Genomic DNA, 25,133 nt, shown 5'->3' on the forward strand with positions numbered 1-25,133 from the left:
TTTTTAACAAAAGTCAACAACTGTCACTTTAAACTCAGAGCATCAAAAAAAAAAAAATCAACAGTAGAAACAAAATTCAACCACATGACATAAGTTTTTTTTTTTTTTCACAAAGGGATCTCAAAACTACACGTATATATGTGGACTTTCATGGCAAACCTGCTTTACAGTTCTGATGACACTGTGAATATGGAATTCCAGTTCGAATCCTGGTAAGATTCAGATGAATCAGTCACTACGTGAACCGCCAACCAAGATATTCAGTGTATTCTGTAGTCTGTGTTCAAACCTGAATGAATCTTTTCAGTTGAAACTCTTGAACGGTTTTGTTTAATCGTTGGTGAACCAATGACTCCTCTCACGGTCCGAAACGGATCACACATACCAGAATGAATCTCACGCTCCGAAATGAATCACACGTGCCAGAATCAATCTCACATCTCCTTGCACAAATTGTACATGTGCTTCTCGGAGCTTCAGTGTGTCCAAAAATGTCAGTCAAATCCAAATCGAACGATAATATCTTCGAGCAGCACATCCAACGGGCCGATCCGAGTCCAGAGGCAAAATGTTTGGGCGCCACTTGTAACTCTTTATACAGAGAGAGAGACCGGATAGCTGGACCGAATGGTTGCAGCCAAGTGCAAGCAAAACTCACGTAGGCTATCTGATGTTTCACATGAGGTTTATTATCAGCACCGTTGCCACGAACACATGGGGCAGTTTGCAACACTTCACTGACAACTGCGTTACTTAACAAAACAAAAGAAATAAACAGCAAAGAGCAACAGAGATAGATAATGCACACATGCGATGCTCACAGTTCGCGCTCCATCTATATACTGCCCACTCATCAGCGAGTGAGAGAGAGTGCGTTCCGCCTTAAAGGAACAGTACCTAATTCCACTTGTTACAAAGCGATCGATTCTCTTCAGAAAATTTTGACTAAACCGCTTGATTCATATGGATTAGTTTTCCGATCTCTTTATGAAGTTTTTGAAGCGTCAAAGTGGAAGTTACAAAGGCAGTCAATGGACGAAAATCTGACAGCATTCTGTCATCAAAAATATCTTAATTTGTGTTCTGAAGATGAACGAAGGTCTTACGGGTGTGGAACAACATGAGGGTGAGTAATTAATGACAATTTTAATTTTGGGGTGAACTAACCCTTTAAGAAAAGAGAAAACAGCACTTGCTTTAACCAACACAAATCCTTTACAGTTTTTTTTAATTGCTTTGGTGCAATTTTCACAAGTAACTTGTCAATTTTCAAAACTCTTAGTACTAATATCACAACAGATCATCAAAAGTGCACTTTTTTCAAACATTTCAGCATATTTTCAATTGTGTTAGTACAATACACAAAATCAGAAAGTATCCTTTACACAACACAAAATAAGTGTTTCATCTATATAAATGTTTCATTCACAGTAACTGCCTTTCATAATGCTATTACTATCAAACTTTTGATTTGCATCTCTTCTCGTTCAGTTTAATACATTTGTCTATTATTAAATCCAACTGAACTTAATGGTTAATCAATGAATCATTTGGTACACCTATAGATTTCTATAGATATTGATTTTATAGGCATAGTTTTATAGAACATATTTGCAATTTACGTTATGGATAACCAAATGTAACAAATTCTTTTCACATTATAAGCAATTTATCTCAGATTTACCTAGATGATAACCACAATTTTCAAAGTGTGTGTGTGTATGCGTGTGTGTTTGTGGTCCTGATAAACACTGCATTGTGAACCAAATGTCCCCATGAGGAAAACAGCTTATAAATCTTTTGAAATAACATTTTTATAAAATGTAAAAATGCAGAAGGTTTTCTGTGATAGGTAGGTTTATGGGTAGGGATAGAATATAGCATTTATAAAGTAAAAATCATTATGTCTATGGAAAGTCCCCATAAAACATGGCAAACCAACATCATTTTACATTATAGAATGCCATGTGATGCTGTAAAAAGAGGCATTACCATGGCAGAGACTGACACATTACTGTAACTCACCCTTCATCAGTAAAGATCAACTACAGTATAGATTCAGTCATGCGGTACAGTGGGAACATTTGCTGTATTGCCAGCACACTCTGTTCTACACAAAACCTCATGACTGTGTCATACTTTATCAAACCTTTTGATAGCATACTGAATAGATATTATTACAAACATTATGGATTTTTATGTCAATTATGTAATTTAGATAATGTAAGTGTTTTTTCTAATGTGGCATCTGTAGCCTGTGATAACTATGATAATGATAATTATTTCAGCATAAAGGGTGATTTGAAACATGTATCTTGCATTGTTTGCTGTTGGATGAACTGATTGTTAAAAGTACTAAACTGAAAGTAGATCATACTGTTGTGTTTCGGTGATTAAACCAAATGTTTCCATTACATATTACAATGATCTTGTGTTTGAAACAATGATTATGTGGACTGAAAACATGTGCAACTGACTGAAAGCATTCCATCAAGTTTTGAAAGAATGACTAGCTGCGTTACAAGTGTGATCAGTTTGGATTTTTGTACTAAGAGTTTTGAAAATGTACACCTTACTTGTGAAAATAGTACCAAAGCGAATAAAAAAAACTGTAAAGAATTTGTTCAAAAATTAAATTATAATTTTTTCATTTACCCTGATGCTATCCCAGATATGCACAACTGCCTTTCTTCAGCAGAACACAAACATTTTTAGAAAGAAATTTGAGATCTGTAGATGCATATCATGAAAATACAAGACTGGAATCATTTGGAAAGTCCAAATGTAATGAATGCACAACCTGATCAATTAATGTCTTGTGTAGCAAAACAACAGGTGTAAAAATTATCAAATAAAGCGAAACAAAAAAAGCTCTTCCTGTCTGCACCAATTCATTGCATAGCTGTGTAACAAGTATGTTGACATGTTGAACTAGATCTGGCAAAAGGGTCTGATGAAACTGGTCAACACGCCTAGGTCTGAGAAGAACATATTAAGAAAATATTAGTGACTCTATATTGCACATGGAAAAAGATAGTTATTAACACTGCACACTTTTTAATTAAACAGAAAATGAATTGTTTAGTTGTATGTTTTTTTAAGCATAATTAGAAACTTGTTAACTACATAAAAGAGGGTGAATGTTTGTTACAGTAGAAAAAAAAACAAGACAAAATATCGTCTGTGACGAACATAGTGTTACACAGTCTTCTGAAGTCCTCGCAGGAGTTGGCACCGTCTCTTCATAGGTGTTGGTCATCTGAGGTCTTCTTAAGAGGCTGGATCCAAACTGAAGCTGATGTCCTCTCTAGTCACCTTGATGGGTGTCCCGAGGCAAAACCGAAAAGCAAATGGAGAATAATTAGCGTAGCTGCTGTTCATAACATTAAGCAAGATATGAGATGCATTACGTGAATGCTTGGCTAAAGAGATGTGTCTTTAATTATCAGGAAGGCTATTCCAGAGTTTAGGAGCCAAATGTGAAAACGCTCTCCCTCCTTTAGTGGACTTAGCTATCCTAGGTACAACCAGAAATCCAGAGTTTTGTGATCTTAAAGAGCGTGAAGGATTGTAGGGCGATAGAAGATCGGTTAAGTACACAGGAGCTAAACCATTTAGAGCCTTATAGGTCATTAGCAATACTTTATAATCGATACGGAACTTAATGGGTAACCAGTGTAGAGATGATAAGATTGGTGTTATATGATCATATTTTCTTGACCTGGTAAGAACTCTAGCAGCTGCATTTTGTACTAATTGTAGCTTGTTTATTGATGAAGCAGGACAACCAGCTAATAATGCATTACAGTAATCTAGTCGAGACATCATGAAAGCATGAACTAACTTTTCTGCATCAGAAATAGATAACATATTCCGTATTTTAGCAATGTTTCTGAGGTGGAAGAAGGCTGTTTTTGTAACATATGAAATATGATTTTCAAAGGACAAGTTGCTGTCTAATATAACACCCAGGTCTTTAACTGTCGAGGATGGAGTAACAGTACATCCTTCTAAATGCAGATTGTAGTCTGAGAGATTCTGTGTACAGGTTTTTGGTCCAATAACTAATACTTCAGTCTTATCTGAATTTAATAGAAGAAAATTACTGGTCATCCAAAGTTTTACTTCTTTAATACATTCTGTCAGATTGGATAATTTAGAGATTTCATCTTGTGTTGAAATATATAACTGAGTATCATCGGCATAGCAGTGGAAACTAATTCCATGTTTTCTTATAATATTGCCGAGTGGCAGCATGTAGATTGAAAATAGCAGAGGGCCTAACACCGATCCTTGCGGCACTCCATAGTTTATTATAGTTATCTTAGATTTTTCCCCGTTTATATAAACAAAATTGTGTCGGTCTGATAGGTACGACCTAAACCACCGTAATGCCTGGCCCTGAATACCAGTGTAATTTTGTAGTCGATCTAGGAGTATTTTATGATCTATAGTGTCAAACGCAGCACTGAGATCAAGTAACACTAGTATTGAGACACAGCCTTGGTCAGAAGCTAGAAGTAAGTCGTTTGTAATTTTAACGAGTGCAGTTTCTGTGCTATGATGAGATCTGAATCCTGACTGAAATTTTTCATAGATAGCGTTTTTTTGCAAGAAGGAGCATAATTGGACCGACACCACTTTTTCTAGTATTTTAGACATAAATGGAAGATTTGAAATGGGTCTGTAATTTGCTAATACATTTGGATCTAATTGTGGTTTCTTAATGAGAGGCTTAATAACTGCTAGCTTGAACGGTCGTGGGACGTGACCTAGAGATAAAGACGAGTTGATAATATTGAGAAGAGGCTCTTCTGCTACAGGTAACAGTTCTTTCAGTAGTTTAGTGGGTATTGGATCTAATAAACATGTTGTTGGTTTAGACGCAGTGATAAGTTTATTTAGCTCTTCCTGTCCTATAGTTGTAAAGCACTGCAACTGTTCTTGAGGGGCGATAATTGAGGCTGAATCATAAAAATCTGTTAAAGGTTGTACATTTACAATTGTATTTCTGATGCTTTCGATTTTCTCAGTAAAGAAATTCATAAAGTCATCACTACTAAACTGCAATGAAATGTTTTGTTCTGGTGATGTCTGTTTATTTGTTAACCCTCTATGGTACAGTGTTGCCTCCAGGCAACATGATCTATTTTAGTTTGTTTTTAATAAAATAAGCCACCACTTGATTGATCAAGCATATCTCAGGGCAGAATAACTCAAATACTAATCAATAAAAGTGCAAAAAAGACCAAAACATGACCAACAGGGGTCCATTTTGTGTCCTGTTTCAGCACATGTGCACGTCACATGACTCCATATTTTCTCCATTGAAAAGTGCTTTTTTCACTTGTATGTAACCATTTAATAACCCACAAAAAATATGAGTCAACTTTAAGAACTTTACATTATATATCATCAAATGTTTTAGAGAAAATAACAAAAAACTGTGTGTTTCTCCTCAAGGCAACATTATACCATAATGGAATCGCATAAGACCATACAGCCATAATAGGTTTCAATACAAATGTATCATATTTGTAAGGAAAAAAGTTAGAATTATCTAAATTTGTTGGCATTTTCACATGATTTTGTAATGCACTTGTAAAAATACTAATTCACACACTATATCTGCATATATTATGATCTGCACATTTTCTATAGCACTTCAGAAACATATAAAACACAGATAGCACTGGCAGTTGATGAGGGTGATGATGAGGAAGATGAAATCATAGTGACAATCCATCAGGGAGAGAGTGAGGATGAAGATGGATATGATAACTTGATATAATAACATAAAGATATGATGGTTTGGTAATATTTGTGTTCCACTATGGTACAATGTTGCCTGAAGGCAACAGCTGGATATAAAATGTTACTTTTTATTAAATATGAAACTTTTAATACATTAAAACTAGATAAATTTGTTTGTTTAAGTGTCTAGTTAAAGAAATTGATATTTTCAATAAATATATTTATTTTTTCTACATGAAAATGCCAAATGTTTAAATTTTTCCACTGTGGTACAATGTTGCCTCGAGGCAACAAACTTATAAAAATTAAATAAATTTAAAAATTATGAAAATGTTTATTGATATTGTTAAAGTGTCCAATTTTAAGCAGGAAAAACAACACAAATAATTTTTTCCTCATTGATATCATATTGCATACCATAGAGGGTTAATCTGGCCACTGTACTAAACAAGAACCGTGGATTGTTTTGGTTATTCTCTATGAGTTTGCGGAGATGCTCGGCTCTGGCTGCTTTTAGAGTCTTTCTATAGCGGGACGAACTTTCTTTCCACGCGATTCTGAAGACCTCTAAACAAGTTTGTCTCCATTTGCGTTCTAGATTACGAGTTTCTCTTTTCATAGCGCGAGTAATACTGTTGTACCATGGTACAGTATTTTTCTCTCTAACCTTTTTAAATCTCATCGGTGCAACAGTATCTAATGTACTAGTGAAAATGGTGCACATACTGCTAGTCATTTTCTCGAGATCATTTGTGTGTTTAGGTACGAGGTATGAGCAGCTGAGACAGATCAGGCAGATTATTTGTGAATTTATCTATAGTTGTCGGGAGAATTGTTTTATCTAGTCCAGTGTTTCCCAAACTGGGGTATGCGTACCCCTGGGGGTACGTGAGGTGACAAAAGGGGGTACGCGAACAAAATGCTGAGTAGTTCATTTAATTCTACATTAAAATAATATTAAAATCGAGTATGTATTTCTAACTGCCAAAATGTTGTAAATCCAGTACATTTAATCAAATTACCTCATCATCTGCAGTCAAAAATGACTGTATCCACACAAGCAGCATGCATATGATAGATTGCGTGCGGAATATACTGCCTTAAATCGTGCTAAATTACTGTCGTTCTCGACAATGCACCTTTGTAAAAGTGGGGATTTAGCACTTACTCGCATGAAGAACAAATATAGACACAGATAGTGGATTCATTTCGATTTAAGACTCAAACTTTCTCTGGTACAAACAGACCTTGTGTGAGTTCTTGTATTTAATGATGATAACGAGCAAGAATGCAATTGTTCCCAAATATCCACATGACTGCAAACGTGACATTATTATACAACAGGTCAAAAAATAAAACGTACATTTTAAACAGTACTGTCAGTATTTACTCTATTTTGCAATGAAATAATAATGAAAACCACAGCAGAACTACAACACGTCTGTGTTTTGCGAACAATTCTGCGGCTTTGAACGAATTGTGAGAGTCAATGATTCAATGATTCATTCACAGCCACTTGCTTCATTACAGAATGAATGACTCAATGACTCACTCATAAAAACAGTGACTTGCTGCCACCTACTGGCGGTTTTAGTTTAATATTTAAAAGTTTTACTTAGTTTTACCATCATTGCATATTTCTCTATTGAACATTTTTATTTAAAACATTATTTATTTTATAAAGTTATTCATAAAGATAAAAAAAAATCAATTTAGGGGGCAAATATTGTCGCTTAATGGTAAAGGTGTGACTGCAGTCGAAGTGGAAGAGAGGGGGTACACAGAAGGATGGGAATCCCTTCAGGGGGTACTCCACGCTAAAAAGTTTGGGAACCACTGATCTAGTCGCTATCGTGGCGCAATTTGACAAATATCATCAGTATGCAGTACGCATGTTACAAGGTAGTGATCAGAGACGTCATCACTTTGCGGTAGAATTTTTATATCGGTTGGATTGATTCCATGTGATATAATTAAATCTAGAGTATGATTAAAATGGTGAGTGGGTCCAGTGACGTTTTGTTTGACCCCAAATGAGTTTAGTAAATCAGTAAACGCAGCCCCTAACGTATCATTTGTATTGTCTACATGAATGTTAAATTCTCCAACAATCAGCGCTTTATCGACGTTGACCAATAGGTCTAAGAGAAAGTCTGCAAACTCTTTTAGGAAATCAGCATAAGGCCCTGGAGGTCTATAAACGGTAGCCAAAGCAAGAGATAGTAGCGACTTTTTACTTATATCTGAGAGTGTAACATTTAGCATAAGAATTTCAAATGAATTAAATCTGTAGTTTGTTTTCTGAGTAACGTTAAGATTATCTCTATAGATTGTTGCTACACCACCGCCTCGGCCAATCAGGCGGCATTTGTTTTTATAACGGTAGCCAGGTGGACAAGACTCATTAAGACCGAAATAATCATTTGGTTTAAGCCATGTTTCAGTAAGGCAAATTAAATCAAGACTATTATCTGTGATCATTTCATTTATAATAACCGCCTTAGGTGTCAGTGATCTAATGTTTAGTAGCCCTAGTTTTAGAGATTGTTTTTGTTCAGTAATTTTGCGAATTTCTGGTTTGATCACGATCAGATTTTTTCTAGATCCTTTATTTTTATTGTTAAACCTCACTATTCGGGGAATAGACACAGTTTCTATAGACTGTACTACACTCACATTTCTATCAATGAAGTGGGCAGAACACAGACTGTGATTTGAGGTTTGACTCACTAGTCATATGGTGCGAAGCGTCTTGGAGATGTTCTCCGACAGAAGATCAGCTCCGATGCTGCTGGGGTGCAGGCCATCCGCACGGAAGAGCCTAGGACGCTCCCAGAAAAGACATCGAGAACACGAGCACCAGGAAAACAGTGATTGCGCACCTTACCTTTGGTTGTGGTAGCGTGGACGTGGCGGACGATTGAGTCTCTGATGACCACGGTGTTGCGTTCCACCTCGCAAAGAGGGGAGAAGCGGTTCCGTGTCGAGACCTCAAAGATCGGGGGCGGCGGAGGAGGAGAGGTCCTGGACTGAGGCCTTGACCTCAAAAGTGCATCCAAACTCTAAATGTAACTGTTTAATGCGTTCTTGTGATCAAATCTTGTCTAATCGCTTGAATGTTTTATTTATCAAGGTTAAAAAACACATGCAAATGATGAACATAGTAAGGACGCATTGCAGTGGGCACTCGTGTTGAGAGACTGGCACTCGCGGCTCCATCTGTCATCAAAACAGCTTGCATTTACTAAATGTAACTCTTTAATGTGTTCCTGTGCTTGTACATTGTACAGTCACTAGAATTGTTCAAACTTGTAAGCCTTAACTCTTTCCCCACCAGCATTTTTTTTTAAAGTTGCCAGCCACCGCCAGGGTTTTTGACGATTTTCGCTAAACTTTAATGGCCCACAGAATATTTTCTTCTATGAATATATGAACATGCTACACATCAAAATAAAAATCTGAGCCTCTGCTTTTAAACAAAAAAAAACTATTTTATATTATCTTCATTTTTTCTTTTATTATTGCCACCTGAACATAAATAGGCTTTGTCAAAAACACAACATTCTGGACAAAATGCTGAAAAAAAGGCATTTTTTAACAAGTGCATTTTCAAGCAGAATACATTCAGATGTTGTTTCCATCATATATAAAACCTTCCAAAATAAATGACAATTATAAATAAATCTAAAATATATTAAATTTAAGCACTGTAATTTGCTTTTGAGTGGTACACAGAGTAACATTTCCCAGGATGTAAGGGGATGCCACAACGTTTGCAGTAGAACGAGGTCTCCTTCTGCAACCCCTTACGTACACAAACTCTGCATCCTCTGGTTGGGTGTTGCTTTTTGGTCCCCAGCAGCACCATGTTGATGTACTTGACGCATCCAGCCTCTGCCTCGCTGTGTTCTACCTGTAAATAATTATACGAATATTTGGAATTACTTTTAATAAAAAGACATAGATACACACACATACAGTGGCAAGAAAAAGTATGTGAACCCCTTGCAGAATCTGTGAAAATGAGAATTATTTTAATCAAATAAGAGAGATCATACAAAATGCATGTTATTTTTTGTTTAGTACTGTCCTGAGTAAGATATTTTACATAAAAGATGTTTGCATTTAGCTCACAAGACAAAACAATAGCTGAATGTATTAAAATAACCCCATTCATAAGTATGTGAAGCATTGATTCTCAATACTGTGTGTGGTTACCTGATGATCCACGACTGTTTGTGTGTTTTGTGATGGTTGTTCATGAGTCTCTTGTTTGTCCTGAGCAGTTAAACTGAGCTCTGTTCTTCAGAAAAATCCTATACCTTATATATTTCCCATACATTGACTAGACTGTGGCGGCCCGCCACATTCTAATTTGTCCCGCCACAGTCTCAAAATGAAACGGAAATTAGGTTTGTCGCCATATTTAAATAGCCGTCTGATAATTGCGCTCTTTTATATGGCAAAATTGGGAGTCATAGAGCAAAATAAGTAGACTACCACCAATTAAGGTTTCGTGCACTATATTCAAGGTCATCTGAAGCCATTCCATAGCCTCATGTGAGGGACAGAAGAATATGTACATCGATAAGTTCACGGTCAGAAACTCGTCTTCCCTCCGCTGCAGCTGTCAATCATTCTCTGTTCAGCACTCAAACAGCGCGTCGCGTTCGGTAACGACAGTCAGCACGGTAAAACTCTCCAATATGATATATTCCCATTATAATACTTGATATATGTAGATAAAGGGCTGTGGATTTGCATAAAACGACTTTATCTTGCTGGAGTTTATTTCTGTTTCTGAACGATGTCATCATACTGGCTACATACAGGGTGTCTGTTAGATCGCACAACACAAGGACTATGAATTCGCGTCACACGCACGATAACTGGAATTTAAAAAAGTGAGAAGAAACATATGATTAATAAACTGTTAGATACAGTCAGATATACACAGGGATTATTTTTGTACCGTGAACTTTTCAATGCACAGCACAACTGCGAATTGTAACTTCATATTGCTTCAAGCACATCATTCTGCTCCCGGGATGTGCGTTTTTTTTTTGCTGTTGTTTTGAAGCTTTTCATATTATCATGGTTTTGCACACTGAAAGATTATTAATAGCCTATTTTGTTCTGTCGTATCTATCATATATTGTTGCCCCATTAAAAAGCTGCACAATACATTTAAAATAAGCGTCTTTTAATCTTACATTAATATAAATGCATATAATTATTTACATCTAATATAAATCTTTTTTTTTTGTTTTTTTTCATTTCATAAGAATACAAATAGTAATTTTAAACTTTTTATTAACCTTTGGATTTATAAAATTACTGTGCAAAGTTTTTTTTTTTTTCCCCAAGAATTAGGCTAGAATACTTTTTGCTGCTGAATTATATACTCACCTAGTTTACCTACTTATTTATTTATTGGTCAGCTTATGATTATATATTTTTATTCATTTGTTATTTTTCTCTCTATAATGAAGTGGTGTGTTTAGTGCATTCTGGATTGGTTAACAAATCAAAGAGTGACCATTAGTTCCACAAATACAGATGCAGGCTCCCACTAATAAATTAATTCAACAAAGGTAACCTCTTTTGCTACATATTTTTAATGGTTTAAATGTGTACTCTACATGTTTGACCACTTATGAACTATCATTTAGCCTACTATATGTTGTGTACATGACTAATGTGCCCTACTATCACCAATAAATAAATTACTTTTAAAGCACAAAATTGTTTACAAGAGAACAAATTTCTGCATTACATTACTCAAGTTTAGTAACTTAATCTAAATCATTTGGAATACTCTAATATATTAACAAAAATATATAGGCTTATCAGCAGTTTGTTAGACATAACCTATGTGTTGGTAAAGAATTTCAATATCTTGATACACAAATTATGAAAATATTTGTTTCTTTTAACATCACATCCATATATAATTACTGTTGATATATCATTCCTAAAATATATTTGTTAAGATGTGCATCGGAGGGATAACAAAATATTAAATAACAACAATAAAATATTGTTAATAATATAGGTTGTTTTTATAGGTTGTTAGAGTCTAATTGACATAGTGGTTTAAATTATGTTTTAAGTTTATTGACTATTCTTCAGCATTCAACACTGTCATCCCTCAAAGTTTGTGTGACAAGCTCCTCCTCCTGGGATTGACACCATCCCTCTGCAGCTGGGTGCTGAGTTTCCTCTCAGACCAGCCCCAGTCTGTCCGTACTGGGAATACAACATCAGCCACAAGATCTGTCAGCATTGGTTGCCCCCAAGGTTGTGTCTCCAGCCCCCTGCTCTATACTCTCTTTACCCATGACCGTGTGGCATCTCATCAATACACCAGCATTATTAAATTTGCTGATGACACCACAGTCATTGGGCTGATCACCGGTGGAGAGGAGACAGAGTACAGGGCAGAGGTGGCATCACTCGAGGTCTGGTGTAGGGAAAACAAGCTCCATTTACACATCAACAAGACCAAGGAGATGATTGTCGACCCAAGGAAGAGGAGAGTGCAGCACACACCCATCTACATAGGAGAGACGGAGGTAGAGAGGGTAACAACTTTCAAACTCCTTGGAATCTACATCAGTGAGGATCTCACCTGGTCACAAAACACAACACAACTTATCAAGAAAGCCCATACAAGACTCTACTTTTTAAGAAAGCTCAAGAAATTTGGCATGAGAACCAAAATCTTGAGTAACTTCTATAGAAGTACAATGGAGAGTATTGTTACCAGCTCCATCATTGTGTGGTTTGGAGGAGAGAAAGGCGCTCCAGCGTGTGATTAAAACTGCACAGAACATCTGTGGAGCGGCCTTCCCTTCTCTAGAGGACTCCTATAAGAGTCGAGTCATCAGGAGGGTCCAGAACATCGGACACACCCTCAAAACTCGCTGTTTGCACTACTCCCCTCTGGGAGGCGCTACAGAAGCATCAGGTCGAGAACAACATGGCTCACCAATAGTTTTTTCCCACAAGCCATAAGATTCTTAAATAATCAGCGACTGCAACTAGTGCAATTGTGTTTATGCACTGTATGGTCTTCTGTCTTTTAGTATAGGTAACTATACCATTATTGTCTATAATATTATTGTATTGTAAAAGGGAACAAGCAAGTAAGAATTTCATTGCATAGTTTAAACTTGTTTAACTGTGTATATGACAATAAATTTCTTTGAATCTTTGAAATTCGTGAATAATTCATTCACAATATTTGTGTAAACAAAAACAAACGACTCATTAAAAAGATCGGCTCAAAAGAACAATTTATTCATGAATTGGATCATGAACTCGCATAAATGCGCTATAGCCTACCTGAACATTTTGAATGAATTATTAAGATTTAGAGTTTTCTGTAAAGTAACACAAAGCCATTGGCTTTATAAAACATTATTTAATGCATGATTAATTGGATGTTAATTCTTTGTGGATTTTGTGTTATTTTTCAAAGACGTAAGTTGCTTAAAATTCTTAAATATTAAACGTAGGCTAATGATAACCATACAAAGCTCAACATATGAGTAAATAGGAAAATAAGGAATAAATAAGGAAAATAACATTTTCAAAGACCAAGAACAGCTTAGGCCTACCTCAAGATACTTTTTCAGATTAGATGTTGAAGCCGATAGAATTTTTGTTGCAGGAAGACATATCTTGCATTGCACTGTGACTTTATGTCCTTTTAATGTTTATAAGTAAAACTGTCTTTGAATTTCCCCTAGAGAAATGCATTACGCACTGTTTTCCCATCCATTATTTTTGTGCGATTGCATGTCTGCCCTCTGCAGGTTGCTAACTGAACAGGCTGTGCATGTTTTTTTTTTTAGAGAACCATCAACAATTGCCTCATTGCTTAAAAATCCTCAAACAGCTTACGTTAACATTAAATGAAATAAATGACATTAAAATTAAAAGTCAAGTCAAGTCAAGTCACCCTTATTTATATAGCGCTTTTTACAATGCAGATTGTGTCAAAGCAGCTTTACATTGATAATTGGTATATAATTTTCCTTTTAAAGAATAGTGTCAATGCAGGCAGATCAAAAGCACTGTTGAATAAATGTCAAGAATACTATTGAATATCAAATGTCAAGTCAAATTAAATTAAATTAGGGCTGCACGATTAATCGTATTTTATCACGATAACGATATCTGCTTCTCCCGATTGATTTTAAATAATCGTCACGATATTGGCCCGCTCTATGAAAATGAACATAATTTGGAAATATTGGAAGTAATATTAGGAGTTTCGCTGTTTTGTCTTTTGAAGTTCCTAAAGGTTTTACCAGTTTTCATAATGTTGATCAGCTAAAAATGATTTTTCTTTGCTTTACAAATTTGCCGGGCAATTTGAATCTGGTTTGTCTTATTGCAAACGAATTTTGTTGCTTTAAAATCTAATGTGAATACATATTACAAAGCGCTCACCAAAACCATGTTTTGTATTGATTTACCATCTAACGAAGTTATTAAGTCTTTGTGCCACCTACAGGCCTTTTGGGTGAATTGTAGGTTGGTAAAGAACTTGCAAAATAGCCATAATTACATTACTCTTTTTGATAGAATAAACGTAATTAATAATCGTGATTATAATTTTGAGGAAACTGTGGCACTGGCTGTCGTGTCGATGATGTCTTCACAATGGATGATCTAGTCGACTCGATCTCTGCTGATACTTCAGGGCTGCGTTGTGGTCGTATCAGGGCGCCGGTCCTCGGTCTCATCTGGATACGGCCCGAATCCGGTTGACTACGGTAAACCTCGGGATAAACAGAAAGACTAATATTAGCGTAGATGCCATTCTTCTTCTGATGTAACGAGTACATCTGGTGTTATAGGAAGTGTTCCCGGTTCCGGCTGACCTAATTTATGCAGCCTAATAATCCTTTAACGGATTTGAGAATATAAATTGATAATGTGTTATGTGTATGCCAGGTTAAAGAGATGCGTTTTTAGTCTAGATTTAAACTGACAGAGTGTGTCTGCATCCCGAACAATGCTAGGAAGATTGTTCCAGAGTTTGGGTGCCAAATAGGAGAAGGATCTACCACCTGCGGTTGATTTTGATATTCTAGGTATTATCAGCTGGCCTGAATTCTGAGATCGCAATAAACGTGAAGGACTATAATGCATTAAGAGCTCACTTAGGTACTGGGGGGCTAAACCATTTAGTGCTTTGTAAGTAATTAGCAAGATTTTAAAATCTATACGATGTTTAACAGGAAGCCAATGCAGTGACGACAGAACTGGGCTAATATGGTCATACTTCCTAGTTCTAGTAAGAACTCTAGCTGCTGCATTTTGTACGAGCTGTAGTTTATTTATCAAGCGGGAGGAACAACCACCCAGTAGAGCGTTACAGTAATCTAGCCTTGAGGTCATGAACGCATGAACTAACTGTTCTGCATTCTTCATTGAGAGCATATGTTGTAGTTTAGATATATTTTTAAGATGGAAGAAAGCGGTTTTACAGATGCTAGTAACATGGCCTTCAAATGAAAGATTGGTATCAAAGACCACAACCAGGTTCCTAGCTGACGACGAAGACTTAACAGAGCAGCCATCAAGTGTTAGACAATATTCTAGGTTATTACGTGAAGAAGTTTTCAGTCCAAAAATTAGAATCTCTGTTTTTTCTGAATTTAGTAGTAGGAAATTACTGGTCATCCAGTTTTTTATATCAGCTACACATTCTGTTAATTTTGTGAATTGGTAAGTTTCGTCAGGGCGCGAAGAAATATAGAGCTGAGTATCATCAGCGTAACAATGAAAACTAACACCATGCTTCCTAATGATATCTCCCAAGGGTAGCATGTACAGAGTGAAAAGCAACGGTCCTAGTACTGAGCCTTGCGGTACTCCATATTTAACTTGTGATTGATATGACATCTCATCGTTTACTACTACAAACTGATAACGGTCAGATAAGTATGATTTGAACCATGCCAATGCAATTCCACTAATGCCAACATAGTTTTCAAGTCTATTTAAGAGAATATTGTGATCAATAGTGTCAAATGCAGCACTAAGATCCAGTAACACTAATAGAGAGATACAACCACGATCTGATGATAAGAGCAAATCATTAGTAACTCTAATGAGAGCAGTCTCAGTACTATGGTACGGTCTAAATCCTGACTGGAAATCCTCACAGATATTATTTCTTTCTAAAAAGGAACATAGTTGTGATGAAACTGCCTTTTCTAGTATTTTTGACAGAAAAGTAAGATTTGAGATTGGCCTATAATTGACTAATTCTTTAGGATCTAGTTGTGGTTTTTTAATAATAGGTTTAATAATAGCCAGCTTAAAAGTTTTTGGTACGTATCCTAATGACAAAGATGAATTAACAATATTAAGAAGGGGATCTATGACTTCTGGAAGCATCTCTTTCAATAGCTTAGTTGGTATAGGGTCTAACATACATGTTGTTGATTTTGATGATTTAACAAGTTTAGACAATTCTTCCTCTCCTAAAGCAGTAAATGAAATGAATTTTTCCTCAGGGACACTACAATGCAAGGTCTGACACGATACTGTAGTAGACGGTTGCATGGTTATAATTTTCTCTCTAATATCATCAATCTTGCAAGTAAAGAAGTTCATAAAGTCATTACTGCTGTGCTCTTTGGAAACATCATTGAAGCTTTATTTCTTGTTAATTTAGCCACTGTATCAAATAAATACCTAGGGTTGTGTTTATTTTCTTCTAAGAGTATTGAAAAATAGGCAGATCTAGCAGTTTTTAAGGCCTTTCTGTACTCAATCATTTTCTCTCTCCACGAAATGCGAAATACTTCTAGTTTTGTTTTCTTCCAGCTACGCTCCATTTTTCTGGCTGCAGTTTTTAGGGCCCGAGTGTGCTCATTGTACCATGGCATTGGATTAAATTCCTTAATCTTTTTTAAACGCAAAGGAGCAACTGAATCTAATGTGCTGGAAAAGACAGAGGCAATAGTTTCTGTTGCAACATCGAGGTCTTCTAAGCTGTCTGGTATGCTAAGGCGATGAAACTGATCAGGAAGATTATTTATAAAGCGATCTTTAGTGGTAGAAGTGATGGTTCTACCATATTTATGGCGGGGAGGCAGTTTAGCCGCTTTCACCAAATGTAATATACACGAGACTAGATAATGATCTGAGATGTCGTCACTCTGCTGCAGAATTTCAACGGCATCAATATCGATTCCATGTGACAATATTAGATCTAAAGTATGATTACGACAATGAGTGGGTCCCGACACGTGTTGTCTAACACCAATAGAGTTTAGAATATCTGTAAATGCCAATCCCAATGAGTCTTTTTTATTATCTACATGGATATTAAAATCACCAACAACAAGGACTTTATCTGCAGCTAGTACTAACTCTGATAGAAAATCAGCAAATTCTGTAATAAAGTCTGTATGGTGTCCTGGTGGTAAGTACTTTGGTAAAGTAATTACCAAAAGTAATTACTTTGGTAATCTAAAATACTTTTTGAATGTAACTGTAATTTGATTACCATCTATTTAAAATCTAACTGTAACAAAATACAGTTACTCAAATTTTGTATTTTAAATACGTAACGTCGTTACATGTATTTCGTTACTCCCCAGCCCTGATTATTTGTCATCACTAGGGCCAAGGTCTGTGTCAAGTTTGTTGCTTGTAGCATTAAAGCTCTAGAAAGAGTAGCAGTAGGAAAATTTAGTCTCAGAAGAAAAAAAATAAGATGTTTAAGTAGAATATCAATATGTTGGCTTTCCCAAGCCGAATTTCGAACTTTGATGTTGGCTTGAGAAAGCCTTGATGGGCACTGCCACAAATGAAAAAATAAATAAATAAATTCTTGTATTTCTATTTTTGATTTTCTGATTAGTCAAATATATTGGCTTACCAATATAACCTTAATTAACCTACCAATAAATAATAACTGTAATTTATGATGTAATTTATACTATTTCAATGTTTATTTAAATATTTTGTCATAATAATTACAAATAATAAATATAGCTGCAAGCAGCAATTACGGGGCCAAGCACAAAAACGGCACAAGAAGCCAGCCAACAGGGATGGGAGCATCAGACCAACAGCAGCAGTGAGCAATTAAAGACCTATTAAGATCATTTTATGCAAATTAATGTGGTATGGTCAGAGTAAGGTGACAATGACACTTGCAAAGTTTGGTGTCAGTATGTCAAAGCATTGCAGAGATACAGCTTCAAGAGTCATTTTTGCATCATGCCTCATATTTGTTGCTCCGGTGTACGAAAACGGTTTGACATATTGACTTGAAATCCATAACTTTTTGTCTGCATGGTCTGAAAATGATACGGTTCGATTTTGGTGAAAATCGGAGCAACGGTCTAGGAGGAGTTCGAAAAAGTAGGTTTTTAAAAAAAAACAATATGGCGGACAGGAAGTTCAGCTGACTATGGCAAATTTGATATCTATGTTCTCAGCATGACCCAAGGAATCTACTGAGACCAGTTTCATTACAATCGGTAAATATAGTCAAAAGTTATTAGCATTTTTGTAAATTTTGTTATAACTTTTGACCACAAGGTGGCGCAGTGCTGAAACTTCTCAGGCTCCTTCAGGGCATTGTCTTGATGACCCATACCGAGTTTCGTAACGATATGCTAATGCGTTCGTAAAATACAGCATTTTAGCACAAAATTCAAAATGGCCAAAATTCAGAATGGCCAAACCAAAATTTGATATCATTTGACTCAGCATGATGCCCCGAATCCAACGAGACCACATTCATGATTTTTGGACAAACCTATCAGAAGTTATAAGCAAAAATATCAATTTTTAATATCTCCGGACCAGTAGGTGGCGCTGTGCCGAAACACTGCAAGATGCCTCAGGTCATGCTTGTTATAACATGTCGGAAGTTTGGTCTGAATATGATAAAGCGTTGCGGAGATACAGCCTCACTTCTATTTTCGCAAGCACTACGTACAATTCGTTTGTGTGTTTTTCGAAATTGGTTTGAGGAATCAACTTGAATTCCATAACTTTTTGTCGGCATGGTCTGAAGATGATCTGGTTCAATTTTCATGAAAATCGGAGTAACGGCCTAGGAGGACTTCGAAAAAGTAGGTTTTACTGAAAATTCAAAATGGTGGAAAAATTTTGTCACACATAAACATAAGTGCAAATTTGGACAGCTGGTGGCGCTAGAGGGATTGAGTTAGAGACTACAAATTTGCTATGGACAAAGGTCAGACTGTCCTCTAACTGTGTGCCAAATTTCACAACTTTCCCGCAAGCGGTTCTATGGGCTGCCATAGACTTCAAGAGCGGAAGAAGAAGAAGAAGAAGAAGAAGAAGAATCGAAAATAAAAAGAACGCCAACAGATACAATAGGTGCCTAAGCACCTTCGGTGCTTGGCCCCTAATAAAAAGAAATCTAACGATTACAATAGGTGCCTAAGCACCTTCGGTGCTTGGCCCCTAATAATAAAATCCCAACATGGAAAATAATGCATAACATCATGTTTGTTGTGTGTTTCAGTGAGTGATCTGAGGATTGTTCTTCTGGGTAGGAGTGTGTCAGAGAACAGCCGAGTGGGAAACTTCATCTTAGGAAGAGAAGCGTTTGACAGTGGATCAGAGCCGTACACTGAGAGAATCAGAGGAAAACACATGACCGTCATCAACATGCCTCTGCTGCTCCAGTCAAATCTCATGACACAGGGAGTGAAGGAGTGTGTGTCTCTGTCTGCTCCAGGACCTCATGTGATCGTTCTGGTCCTCAAACCTGATGAGTGTTCAAGAGAAGAGAAAGTGTGTGTGGAGATGGTGCTTAACTGTTTCTCTGACAGTGTGTTTGAACACACCCTGGTGCTCACGACTCAAGAGCCAGACCGTGCTGAGCCGACTGAAGTCAGTGACGTCATGAAGGAAATCATTCACAAGTGTTTGAACAGACACTACAGACTGGGGAGAAACAGCACCTCTGCTGACCTTAGAGCCACATTTGAGGACATTGTTCAAGGGAACGATGGACGTTACTTGACTTGTAACAGATATGATGATTTTGCTACAAAAGCCACAGAAGGGGGTGAGTGAACAACATGTTTGAGTAAATGTGATCTTTATTTGTAAATAAACATTTTATGCTGCAATCACATCATGTTGCATCAAGTTATCAGCATACTGGTTTGCATGTAAACACATGTCTATATTAAACTAGATTAATGAAAGCCAGGGGTCTGTTCTTCATACCTTGCTTAATAGATCTGAGGTGATCTGACAGATGCCAGACTGATCGCTGGCCAATTCGGTTCTTCAAACGAATTTGCAGATTTGATTAAAATATCTGGATTAATTTGTCTGAGATTACTGTGTTCTTGTGTTCACTGGAACAGGCAGATATATTGAAACTCGAAACCATGATCAACAATGCAGCAACTGGGCGGCAGCAAAATAGCAACATAATGCCGTCATATTAAAAAAGAACATGATGAAAACTTGAATTTCTGGACCATTATAAGGAAACAGCCAAGCTACAAATGTCATAAATGTTATAATAGATATAAATGTTATAATGAAATATACTATTTGTTGCGTGATTCCCAATTATTTCCCTTATTTCCTGATTTCTATTATTTGTACAGGCTTTACATTTTTATTTCAATTTTGTAATTAGAAATTCATTTATTCCGAATTAATAGCGCCCCATACCGTATAACAGTGAGAACACAGAAAGTCAGAAATTTCTGCAAATGGTGGGGAAAGAGTTTAAATAAAGTGTAACCATAAATGCTAATCATATTAGAATGATTTCTAAAGGATCATGTGACACTGAAGACTGGAGTAATGATGCTGAAAATTCAGCTTTGATCAGTAATGTTACACTTTACTATATATTCACATAGAAAACAGCTGTTTTACACTGTAATAATATTTCACAATTTGTACTGTATTTTTGAAATGCAGCATTGGTGAGCAGAAGAGACTCTTTCAAATAATATAGGGGCTTTCACTCCACATAGTTATAGGAACTTGGTAATAGGAACTAGCCACCAGGGTGCCTCTAGAACTATTTCCCCCTAATTTTGTCATAGATGAAATCTAAAGGGAACTCACACCGCGTCCTAGAACGCTACTGGGGAACGCCCTCACGTGACCAGTGTCTGAAACAATCTGTATATTGTCGACAATCCTATTGGCCGGTGACAGCCTATTATGTAATGCAGGTGTAACCGTCTTCAGGGACTGTTTGTTTGTAGCGATCTGTTCAAGGTAAGACATTCTCTACTATGGCTGAGAAACATTTCAAGTGGTGTGCTGATCCGTGTCCTAGATATTTGACACCGGAGGACACACATGACTTGTGCGTTCATTGTCTGGGCGAAGAGCATGGACGCTCTGTTCTCGAGGGAGCAGTTTGCGTGCATTGTGAGCGTATTCTTATGAGGACGCTCCGCTCTTGTCTGTCCATTTTCATGGGGGAAGAAGGACAGACACCTGTGCCTGGCAGCTCAAACCCCTCTCGTGCTGACGCAGAGAGGCAGCTTAAGTCGTGGGGTTCTCAGGTGGAACTCGCCGAACGATTCGGTGATTCCGTGGTTCGCGGGAGTGATCTGCTCGAGGAAGATGCTATTTCTCATGCATCCTCTGGTTCAGCAGATAGTGCTCTTTTGGCTCCGAGCCAAGATGAAGAGCAGTCGATGGCCGAGGTTGGCAGTGAAAGTGTGAGATCTGAGCCGACTCGGCCATCCTGCCCTGCGTATGAGGAGCTTCTCAACGTGATGGGGCGCGCGTCTGATAGAGAGAAACGGTTTGTGGTAGATTAAACGAATATTTTCTTTCTGGCCACTGTCGTGCAGCCCCTGTGAGCTTTCCTTTCCTTCCCGTTATCCATTCTGAGATCGAGAAAGCATGGAAGAACCCATATTCAGCCCGCATTCATCGGCATGGGCATGCGATTTATGCCAATGTTGAAGGATTGCGTGAGCATGGATATGTGGTGATGCCTCCCATTGACGAGACATTTGCAAACTATCTCGTCAGTGTGGGGCATCATCTCTTAAAGCTCCGGCTCTGCCTAACAGACCGCTTAAAACGACTTCGCGTCTGAACGGCAGGGCATACGCGCCGGCGGTGTAGGGCATCGGTCGACAGAACGTACCAATGACTTCATCAACATGACCAAACAAAGCTTCATTTGAGAGATTCATTAGCTGACCCCCAAAATCCCCAGGGGGCACTGGATAGCTCCTAATTCCAGCTAGTCAGCATTAAGAGAAGTGGTAACTGACATAAGAACAGAAAATATCTGTTCTGAGGCCTTCCTGATCACATTAAATCTACCAATTCTCTTACAAAATCTCTTGTATTATCAACGGACCAGGATAAGACCAATCAACGGATTTAAGACCAATGGGTTTAAGACCAATACCCCTTTTGTATCAAACAAATGGAACAGGAAACATTAATTAATGGACCTAAAACACAACGGATCCACACAGACATCCCCCAATTAGGAACCCCTGTTGACCCAGTCACTCGTGACTCCGGTCACTGTTTAAACTCTGCTTACAGACTCAATCTTGAATCTCAAAAGGACAACTGTCGATCATTGAAAGTATTAACTATATCCAGAATAACCCATGCTATGATGTGATTACTAACATACTGTCACAGAAATGCCAGGCTCCCTCCAATCACAGCGCACTCCCTCGCCGGAATACTAACCACCGTCACCTGCACCTCATCAGCACACTCATTACGAGCACTACTTAAGACACACTCACACACAGTCACATTGTCCGGTCTCGTTTGCATCTAAGAACTTACCTGAATGCTTACCTCAAGGACTCCTCTTGCTACTTACCTGTACTCCATGTACCCAAGCTCTACTCCTCGTCTTCGATCTGGTGTGAAGTGTTGTCTGAAGTCATCTACTCCATTCAGAAAGTATCATTCTCCATTGTCACTCTGCAATCACAAAAGGACTGTGTCATTCTCCATATCATTCATCAGTCACAAACTTGCAACTGTTTACTCACCTGTTGTCCTCCTGATACTCTGCTTGTGTTCAATAAACATCCTGTTATCCTATCTTCTGTCTCTCGACTGGTACTATTGTAACACATGTTGGATTCGATGCATTATATGCTTGTATTCCTGTATGAATTTTCTTTCTCTTGTAATCATTGTTTTAATTAGGTCAGTCTAGTAATATGTGTGTAAGAAGTGTGTCATGTTTGAGTTCTGCATACAGGATTTATAATTCTCTTTAATTATGTGTGCATAAAACATTGAAATTCGGTATCAGGAAGACATTAGGAAACTTTATAAAGTCACCAACATCACAGGATTATGTTCCGCGGATATCACGCGATGTGATCAATAGACAATAGACGGGGCGTGCCTAAGCTCCGTAGCAACGTCTCATTGGAGGATCGCATCTGAGGACGGAGCGAACTTTCTCCTTTAAAATGATGCTGTCCAAACAAGCTGGTCGTTGAAGCACAGTAGTTGAAGAACCGCTACTTTGACCATGGCTGAAAAGTTGTTTGGGTTATGCTGAAAAGAAGAAGTTGAAGATACTTTGACCGTGGCTGAACTTTACACCTAAAGCGCCACAGCTGCTTTGTCCCATGGCTGATTTTTCCATCTAACAGTCGCTGACTATCTTCATCCATGAGCCACACAGCTGATACTTCTCACCCAACAGCCGTCGAAATCCAGAACTCCGAAACACTCCGTGAACTATCTGACCAAAGTCTCCCAAGAAGAGAGCCGCTCAAGCCAGACGCTCAGAACAGCGCGTTTCACCAGCCGGCAACTTCCTTCAAAGCTTCCACGCTACCCAACGCCGGGCTTCCCTGAGAAGACGTCACCGCAAAACAGCCAATCCGAGTTGGGATTCCGCTCAACAAGAGCCACAAAACACCCACCTACCTCAGCTGTCAGAGTGAACGCAGGTACAAGCAACACTTCTCTCTCTCTCTCTTGTTGGAAACTGGTGAAACTCCTTTAAACCGAAAGAATCAAGCCAAAGCTCTGCTTTTGTGATTTTCCTCAGGTTACGATTTCAGTTAGTACTGAACTTGGGACTTTTCATAGCTCATATCAACTCCACGAATGTGTGTGCATGTATGTATGTGTGTGTGTGTGTGTTTAGCCTTAGTTTCTTGTAATCATTAGAAGTAGTCAATAAAGCTTGTTTTGATTTTCACATATATGAGTGTCTTGTGCTGTGTATCAAATTACTGCCTTAAACTTAAAGATCAAGTTACCTCTTGCTTATAATAATCATAATAAAATATTGTTACTGTTGGCCACAGGAAAATATTTTATCCAGAATTGGTAAAATACTTTAACCTCAAATTTTCGCTGGACGAATAATTGATGAAGTGTTAAATATTAATTCTGAATCATTTACAGTGAATCAATTACAGTTGATTTGATTCTTATTCCCTGTAACTTAATTACCCCTCTTTATAATTAATTGAGCTAATAAATATGCAAAGTCCTACAGCGGGTCAGGTTGGTGCTTCACTGCATACCATGACAGTGCTTCAAGCTTACCAGGCTGACCTGCTGAAAGATTTAGACCAGGGTCAGGGTCTTTCACCTAAAGTGGTAGCTGAGTTGTGCCGCACTACAGATCTGGCTCTTCGTGCCACTAAGCAGAGTGCTGCCGCGATCCGTAGATCGATGGCGGCAATGGTGGCAACAGAGAGACACCTGTGGGTGAACCTGGCGGATATCGAGGAGAGAGAAGGGTTTTCTCCTTTATGCCCCGGTCTTGCCCTCTGAACTTTTTGGCACTACCATCGAGGCGGTGGTGGGAAAGTTCAAAGAGGCGAGGGCGCTCTCAGCAGTATTTGAATCATGTATACCGCGCCGGTCTGAATCTACGCCCAGACAGCTGGGGGGACCTGGCCCGTCCTGGTCTGAGGACCATAGACAGGGCCAGAAATCTAGCGTCGCCGCTCGGGCCCCTCCACAGAGGAGGAGTAGGTCGCAGAGAAGGAGAGAAGCTAGGAAGATGAAGCAGGATCTGAGAGAAGTTATACAGCGCAGGCGTTCTGAACGCCAGTGAGTATTTCTTTCTTTCTGAGGGTTTGCACTCCACCCTCTCCTCTTCTTCAGTCCCTCTGTACCCTTTGTCCACACAGGCGCTTTTACATCGGTCCTGAGGCTGGGCCGATGATGAGTATGTTCCCTGAGCTGGAACTTTTCTGACGGTCCGGACCAGGTTCGAAGAGAAGTGCAGCCTTTTAGACTGCATGAGTATGGCAGGCCACTTTTTTTGTAGGTCGCTTCTAATTATTTGAGCCGTTGCTTTTGCATTGTCCTCAAAGCTCCCTGCTTAAGGCTTTTTGGGGGACAGTTTT

The 25,133-nt window shown here is 38.0% G+C and overlaps 1 protein-coding gene across 2 annotated transcripts in view; it reads left to right on the top strand.

Annotated features, from left to right (window-relative positions):
- Nucleotides 1-25,133, top strand: part of LOC125246012 — an 80,989-nt gene that overhangs the window by 50,567 nt on the left and 5,289 nt on the right. For both annotated transcript variants that reach the window (XM_048156854.1, XM_048156855.1), the window contains exon 3: nucleotides 19,292-19,840. In XM_048156854.1, the coding sequence (XP_048012811.1) occupies nucleotides 19,292-19,840 (549 nt within the window). The remainder of the gene's footprint in view (nucleotides 1-19,291; nucleotides 19,841-25,133) is intronic.

Source organism: Megalobrama amblycephala, linkage group LG14 (genome assembly GCF_018812025.1).
Source record: "Megalobrama amblycephala isolate DHTTF-2021 linkage group LG14, ASM1881202v1, whole genome shotgun sequence".
Classification (NCBI taxonomy): Eukaryota; Metazoa; Chordata; class Actinopteri; order Cypriniformes; family Xenocyprididae; genus Megalobrama; species Megalobrama amblycephala.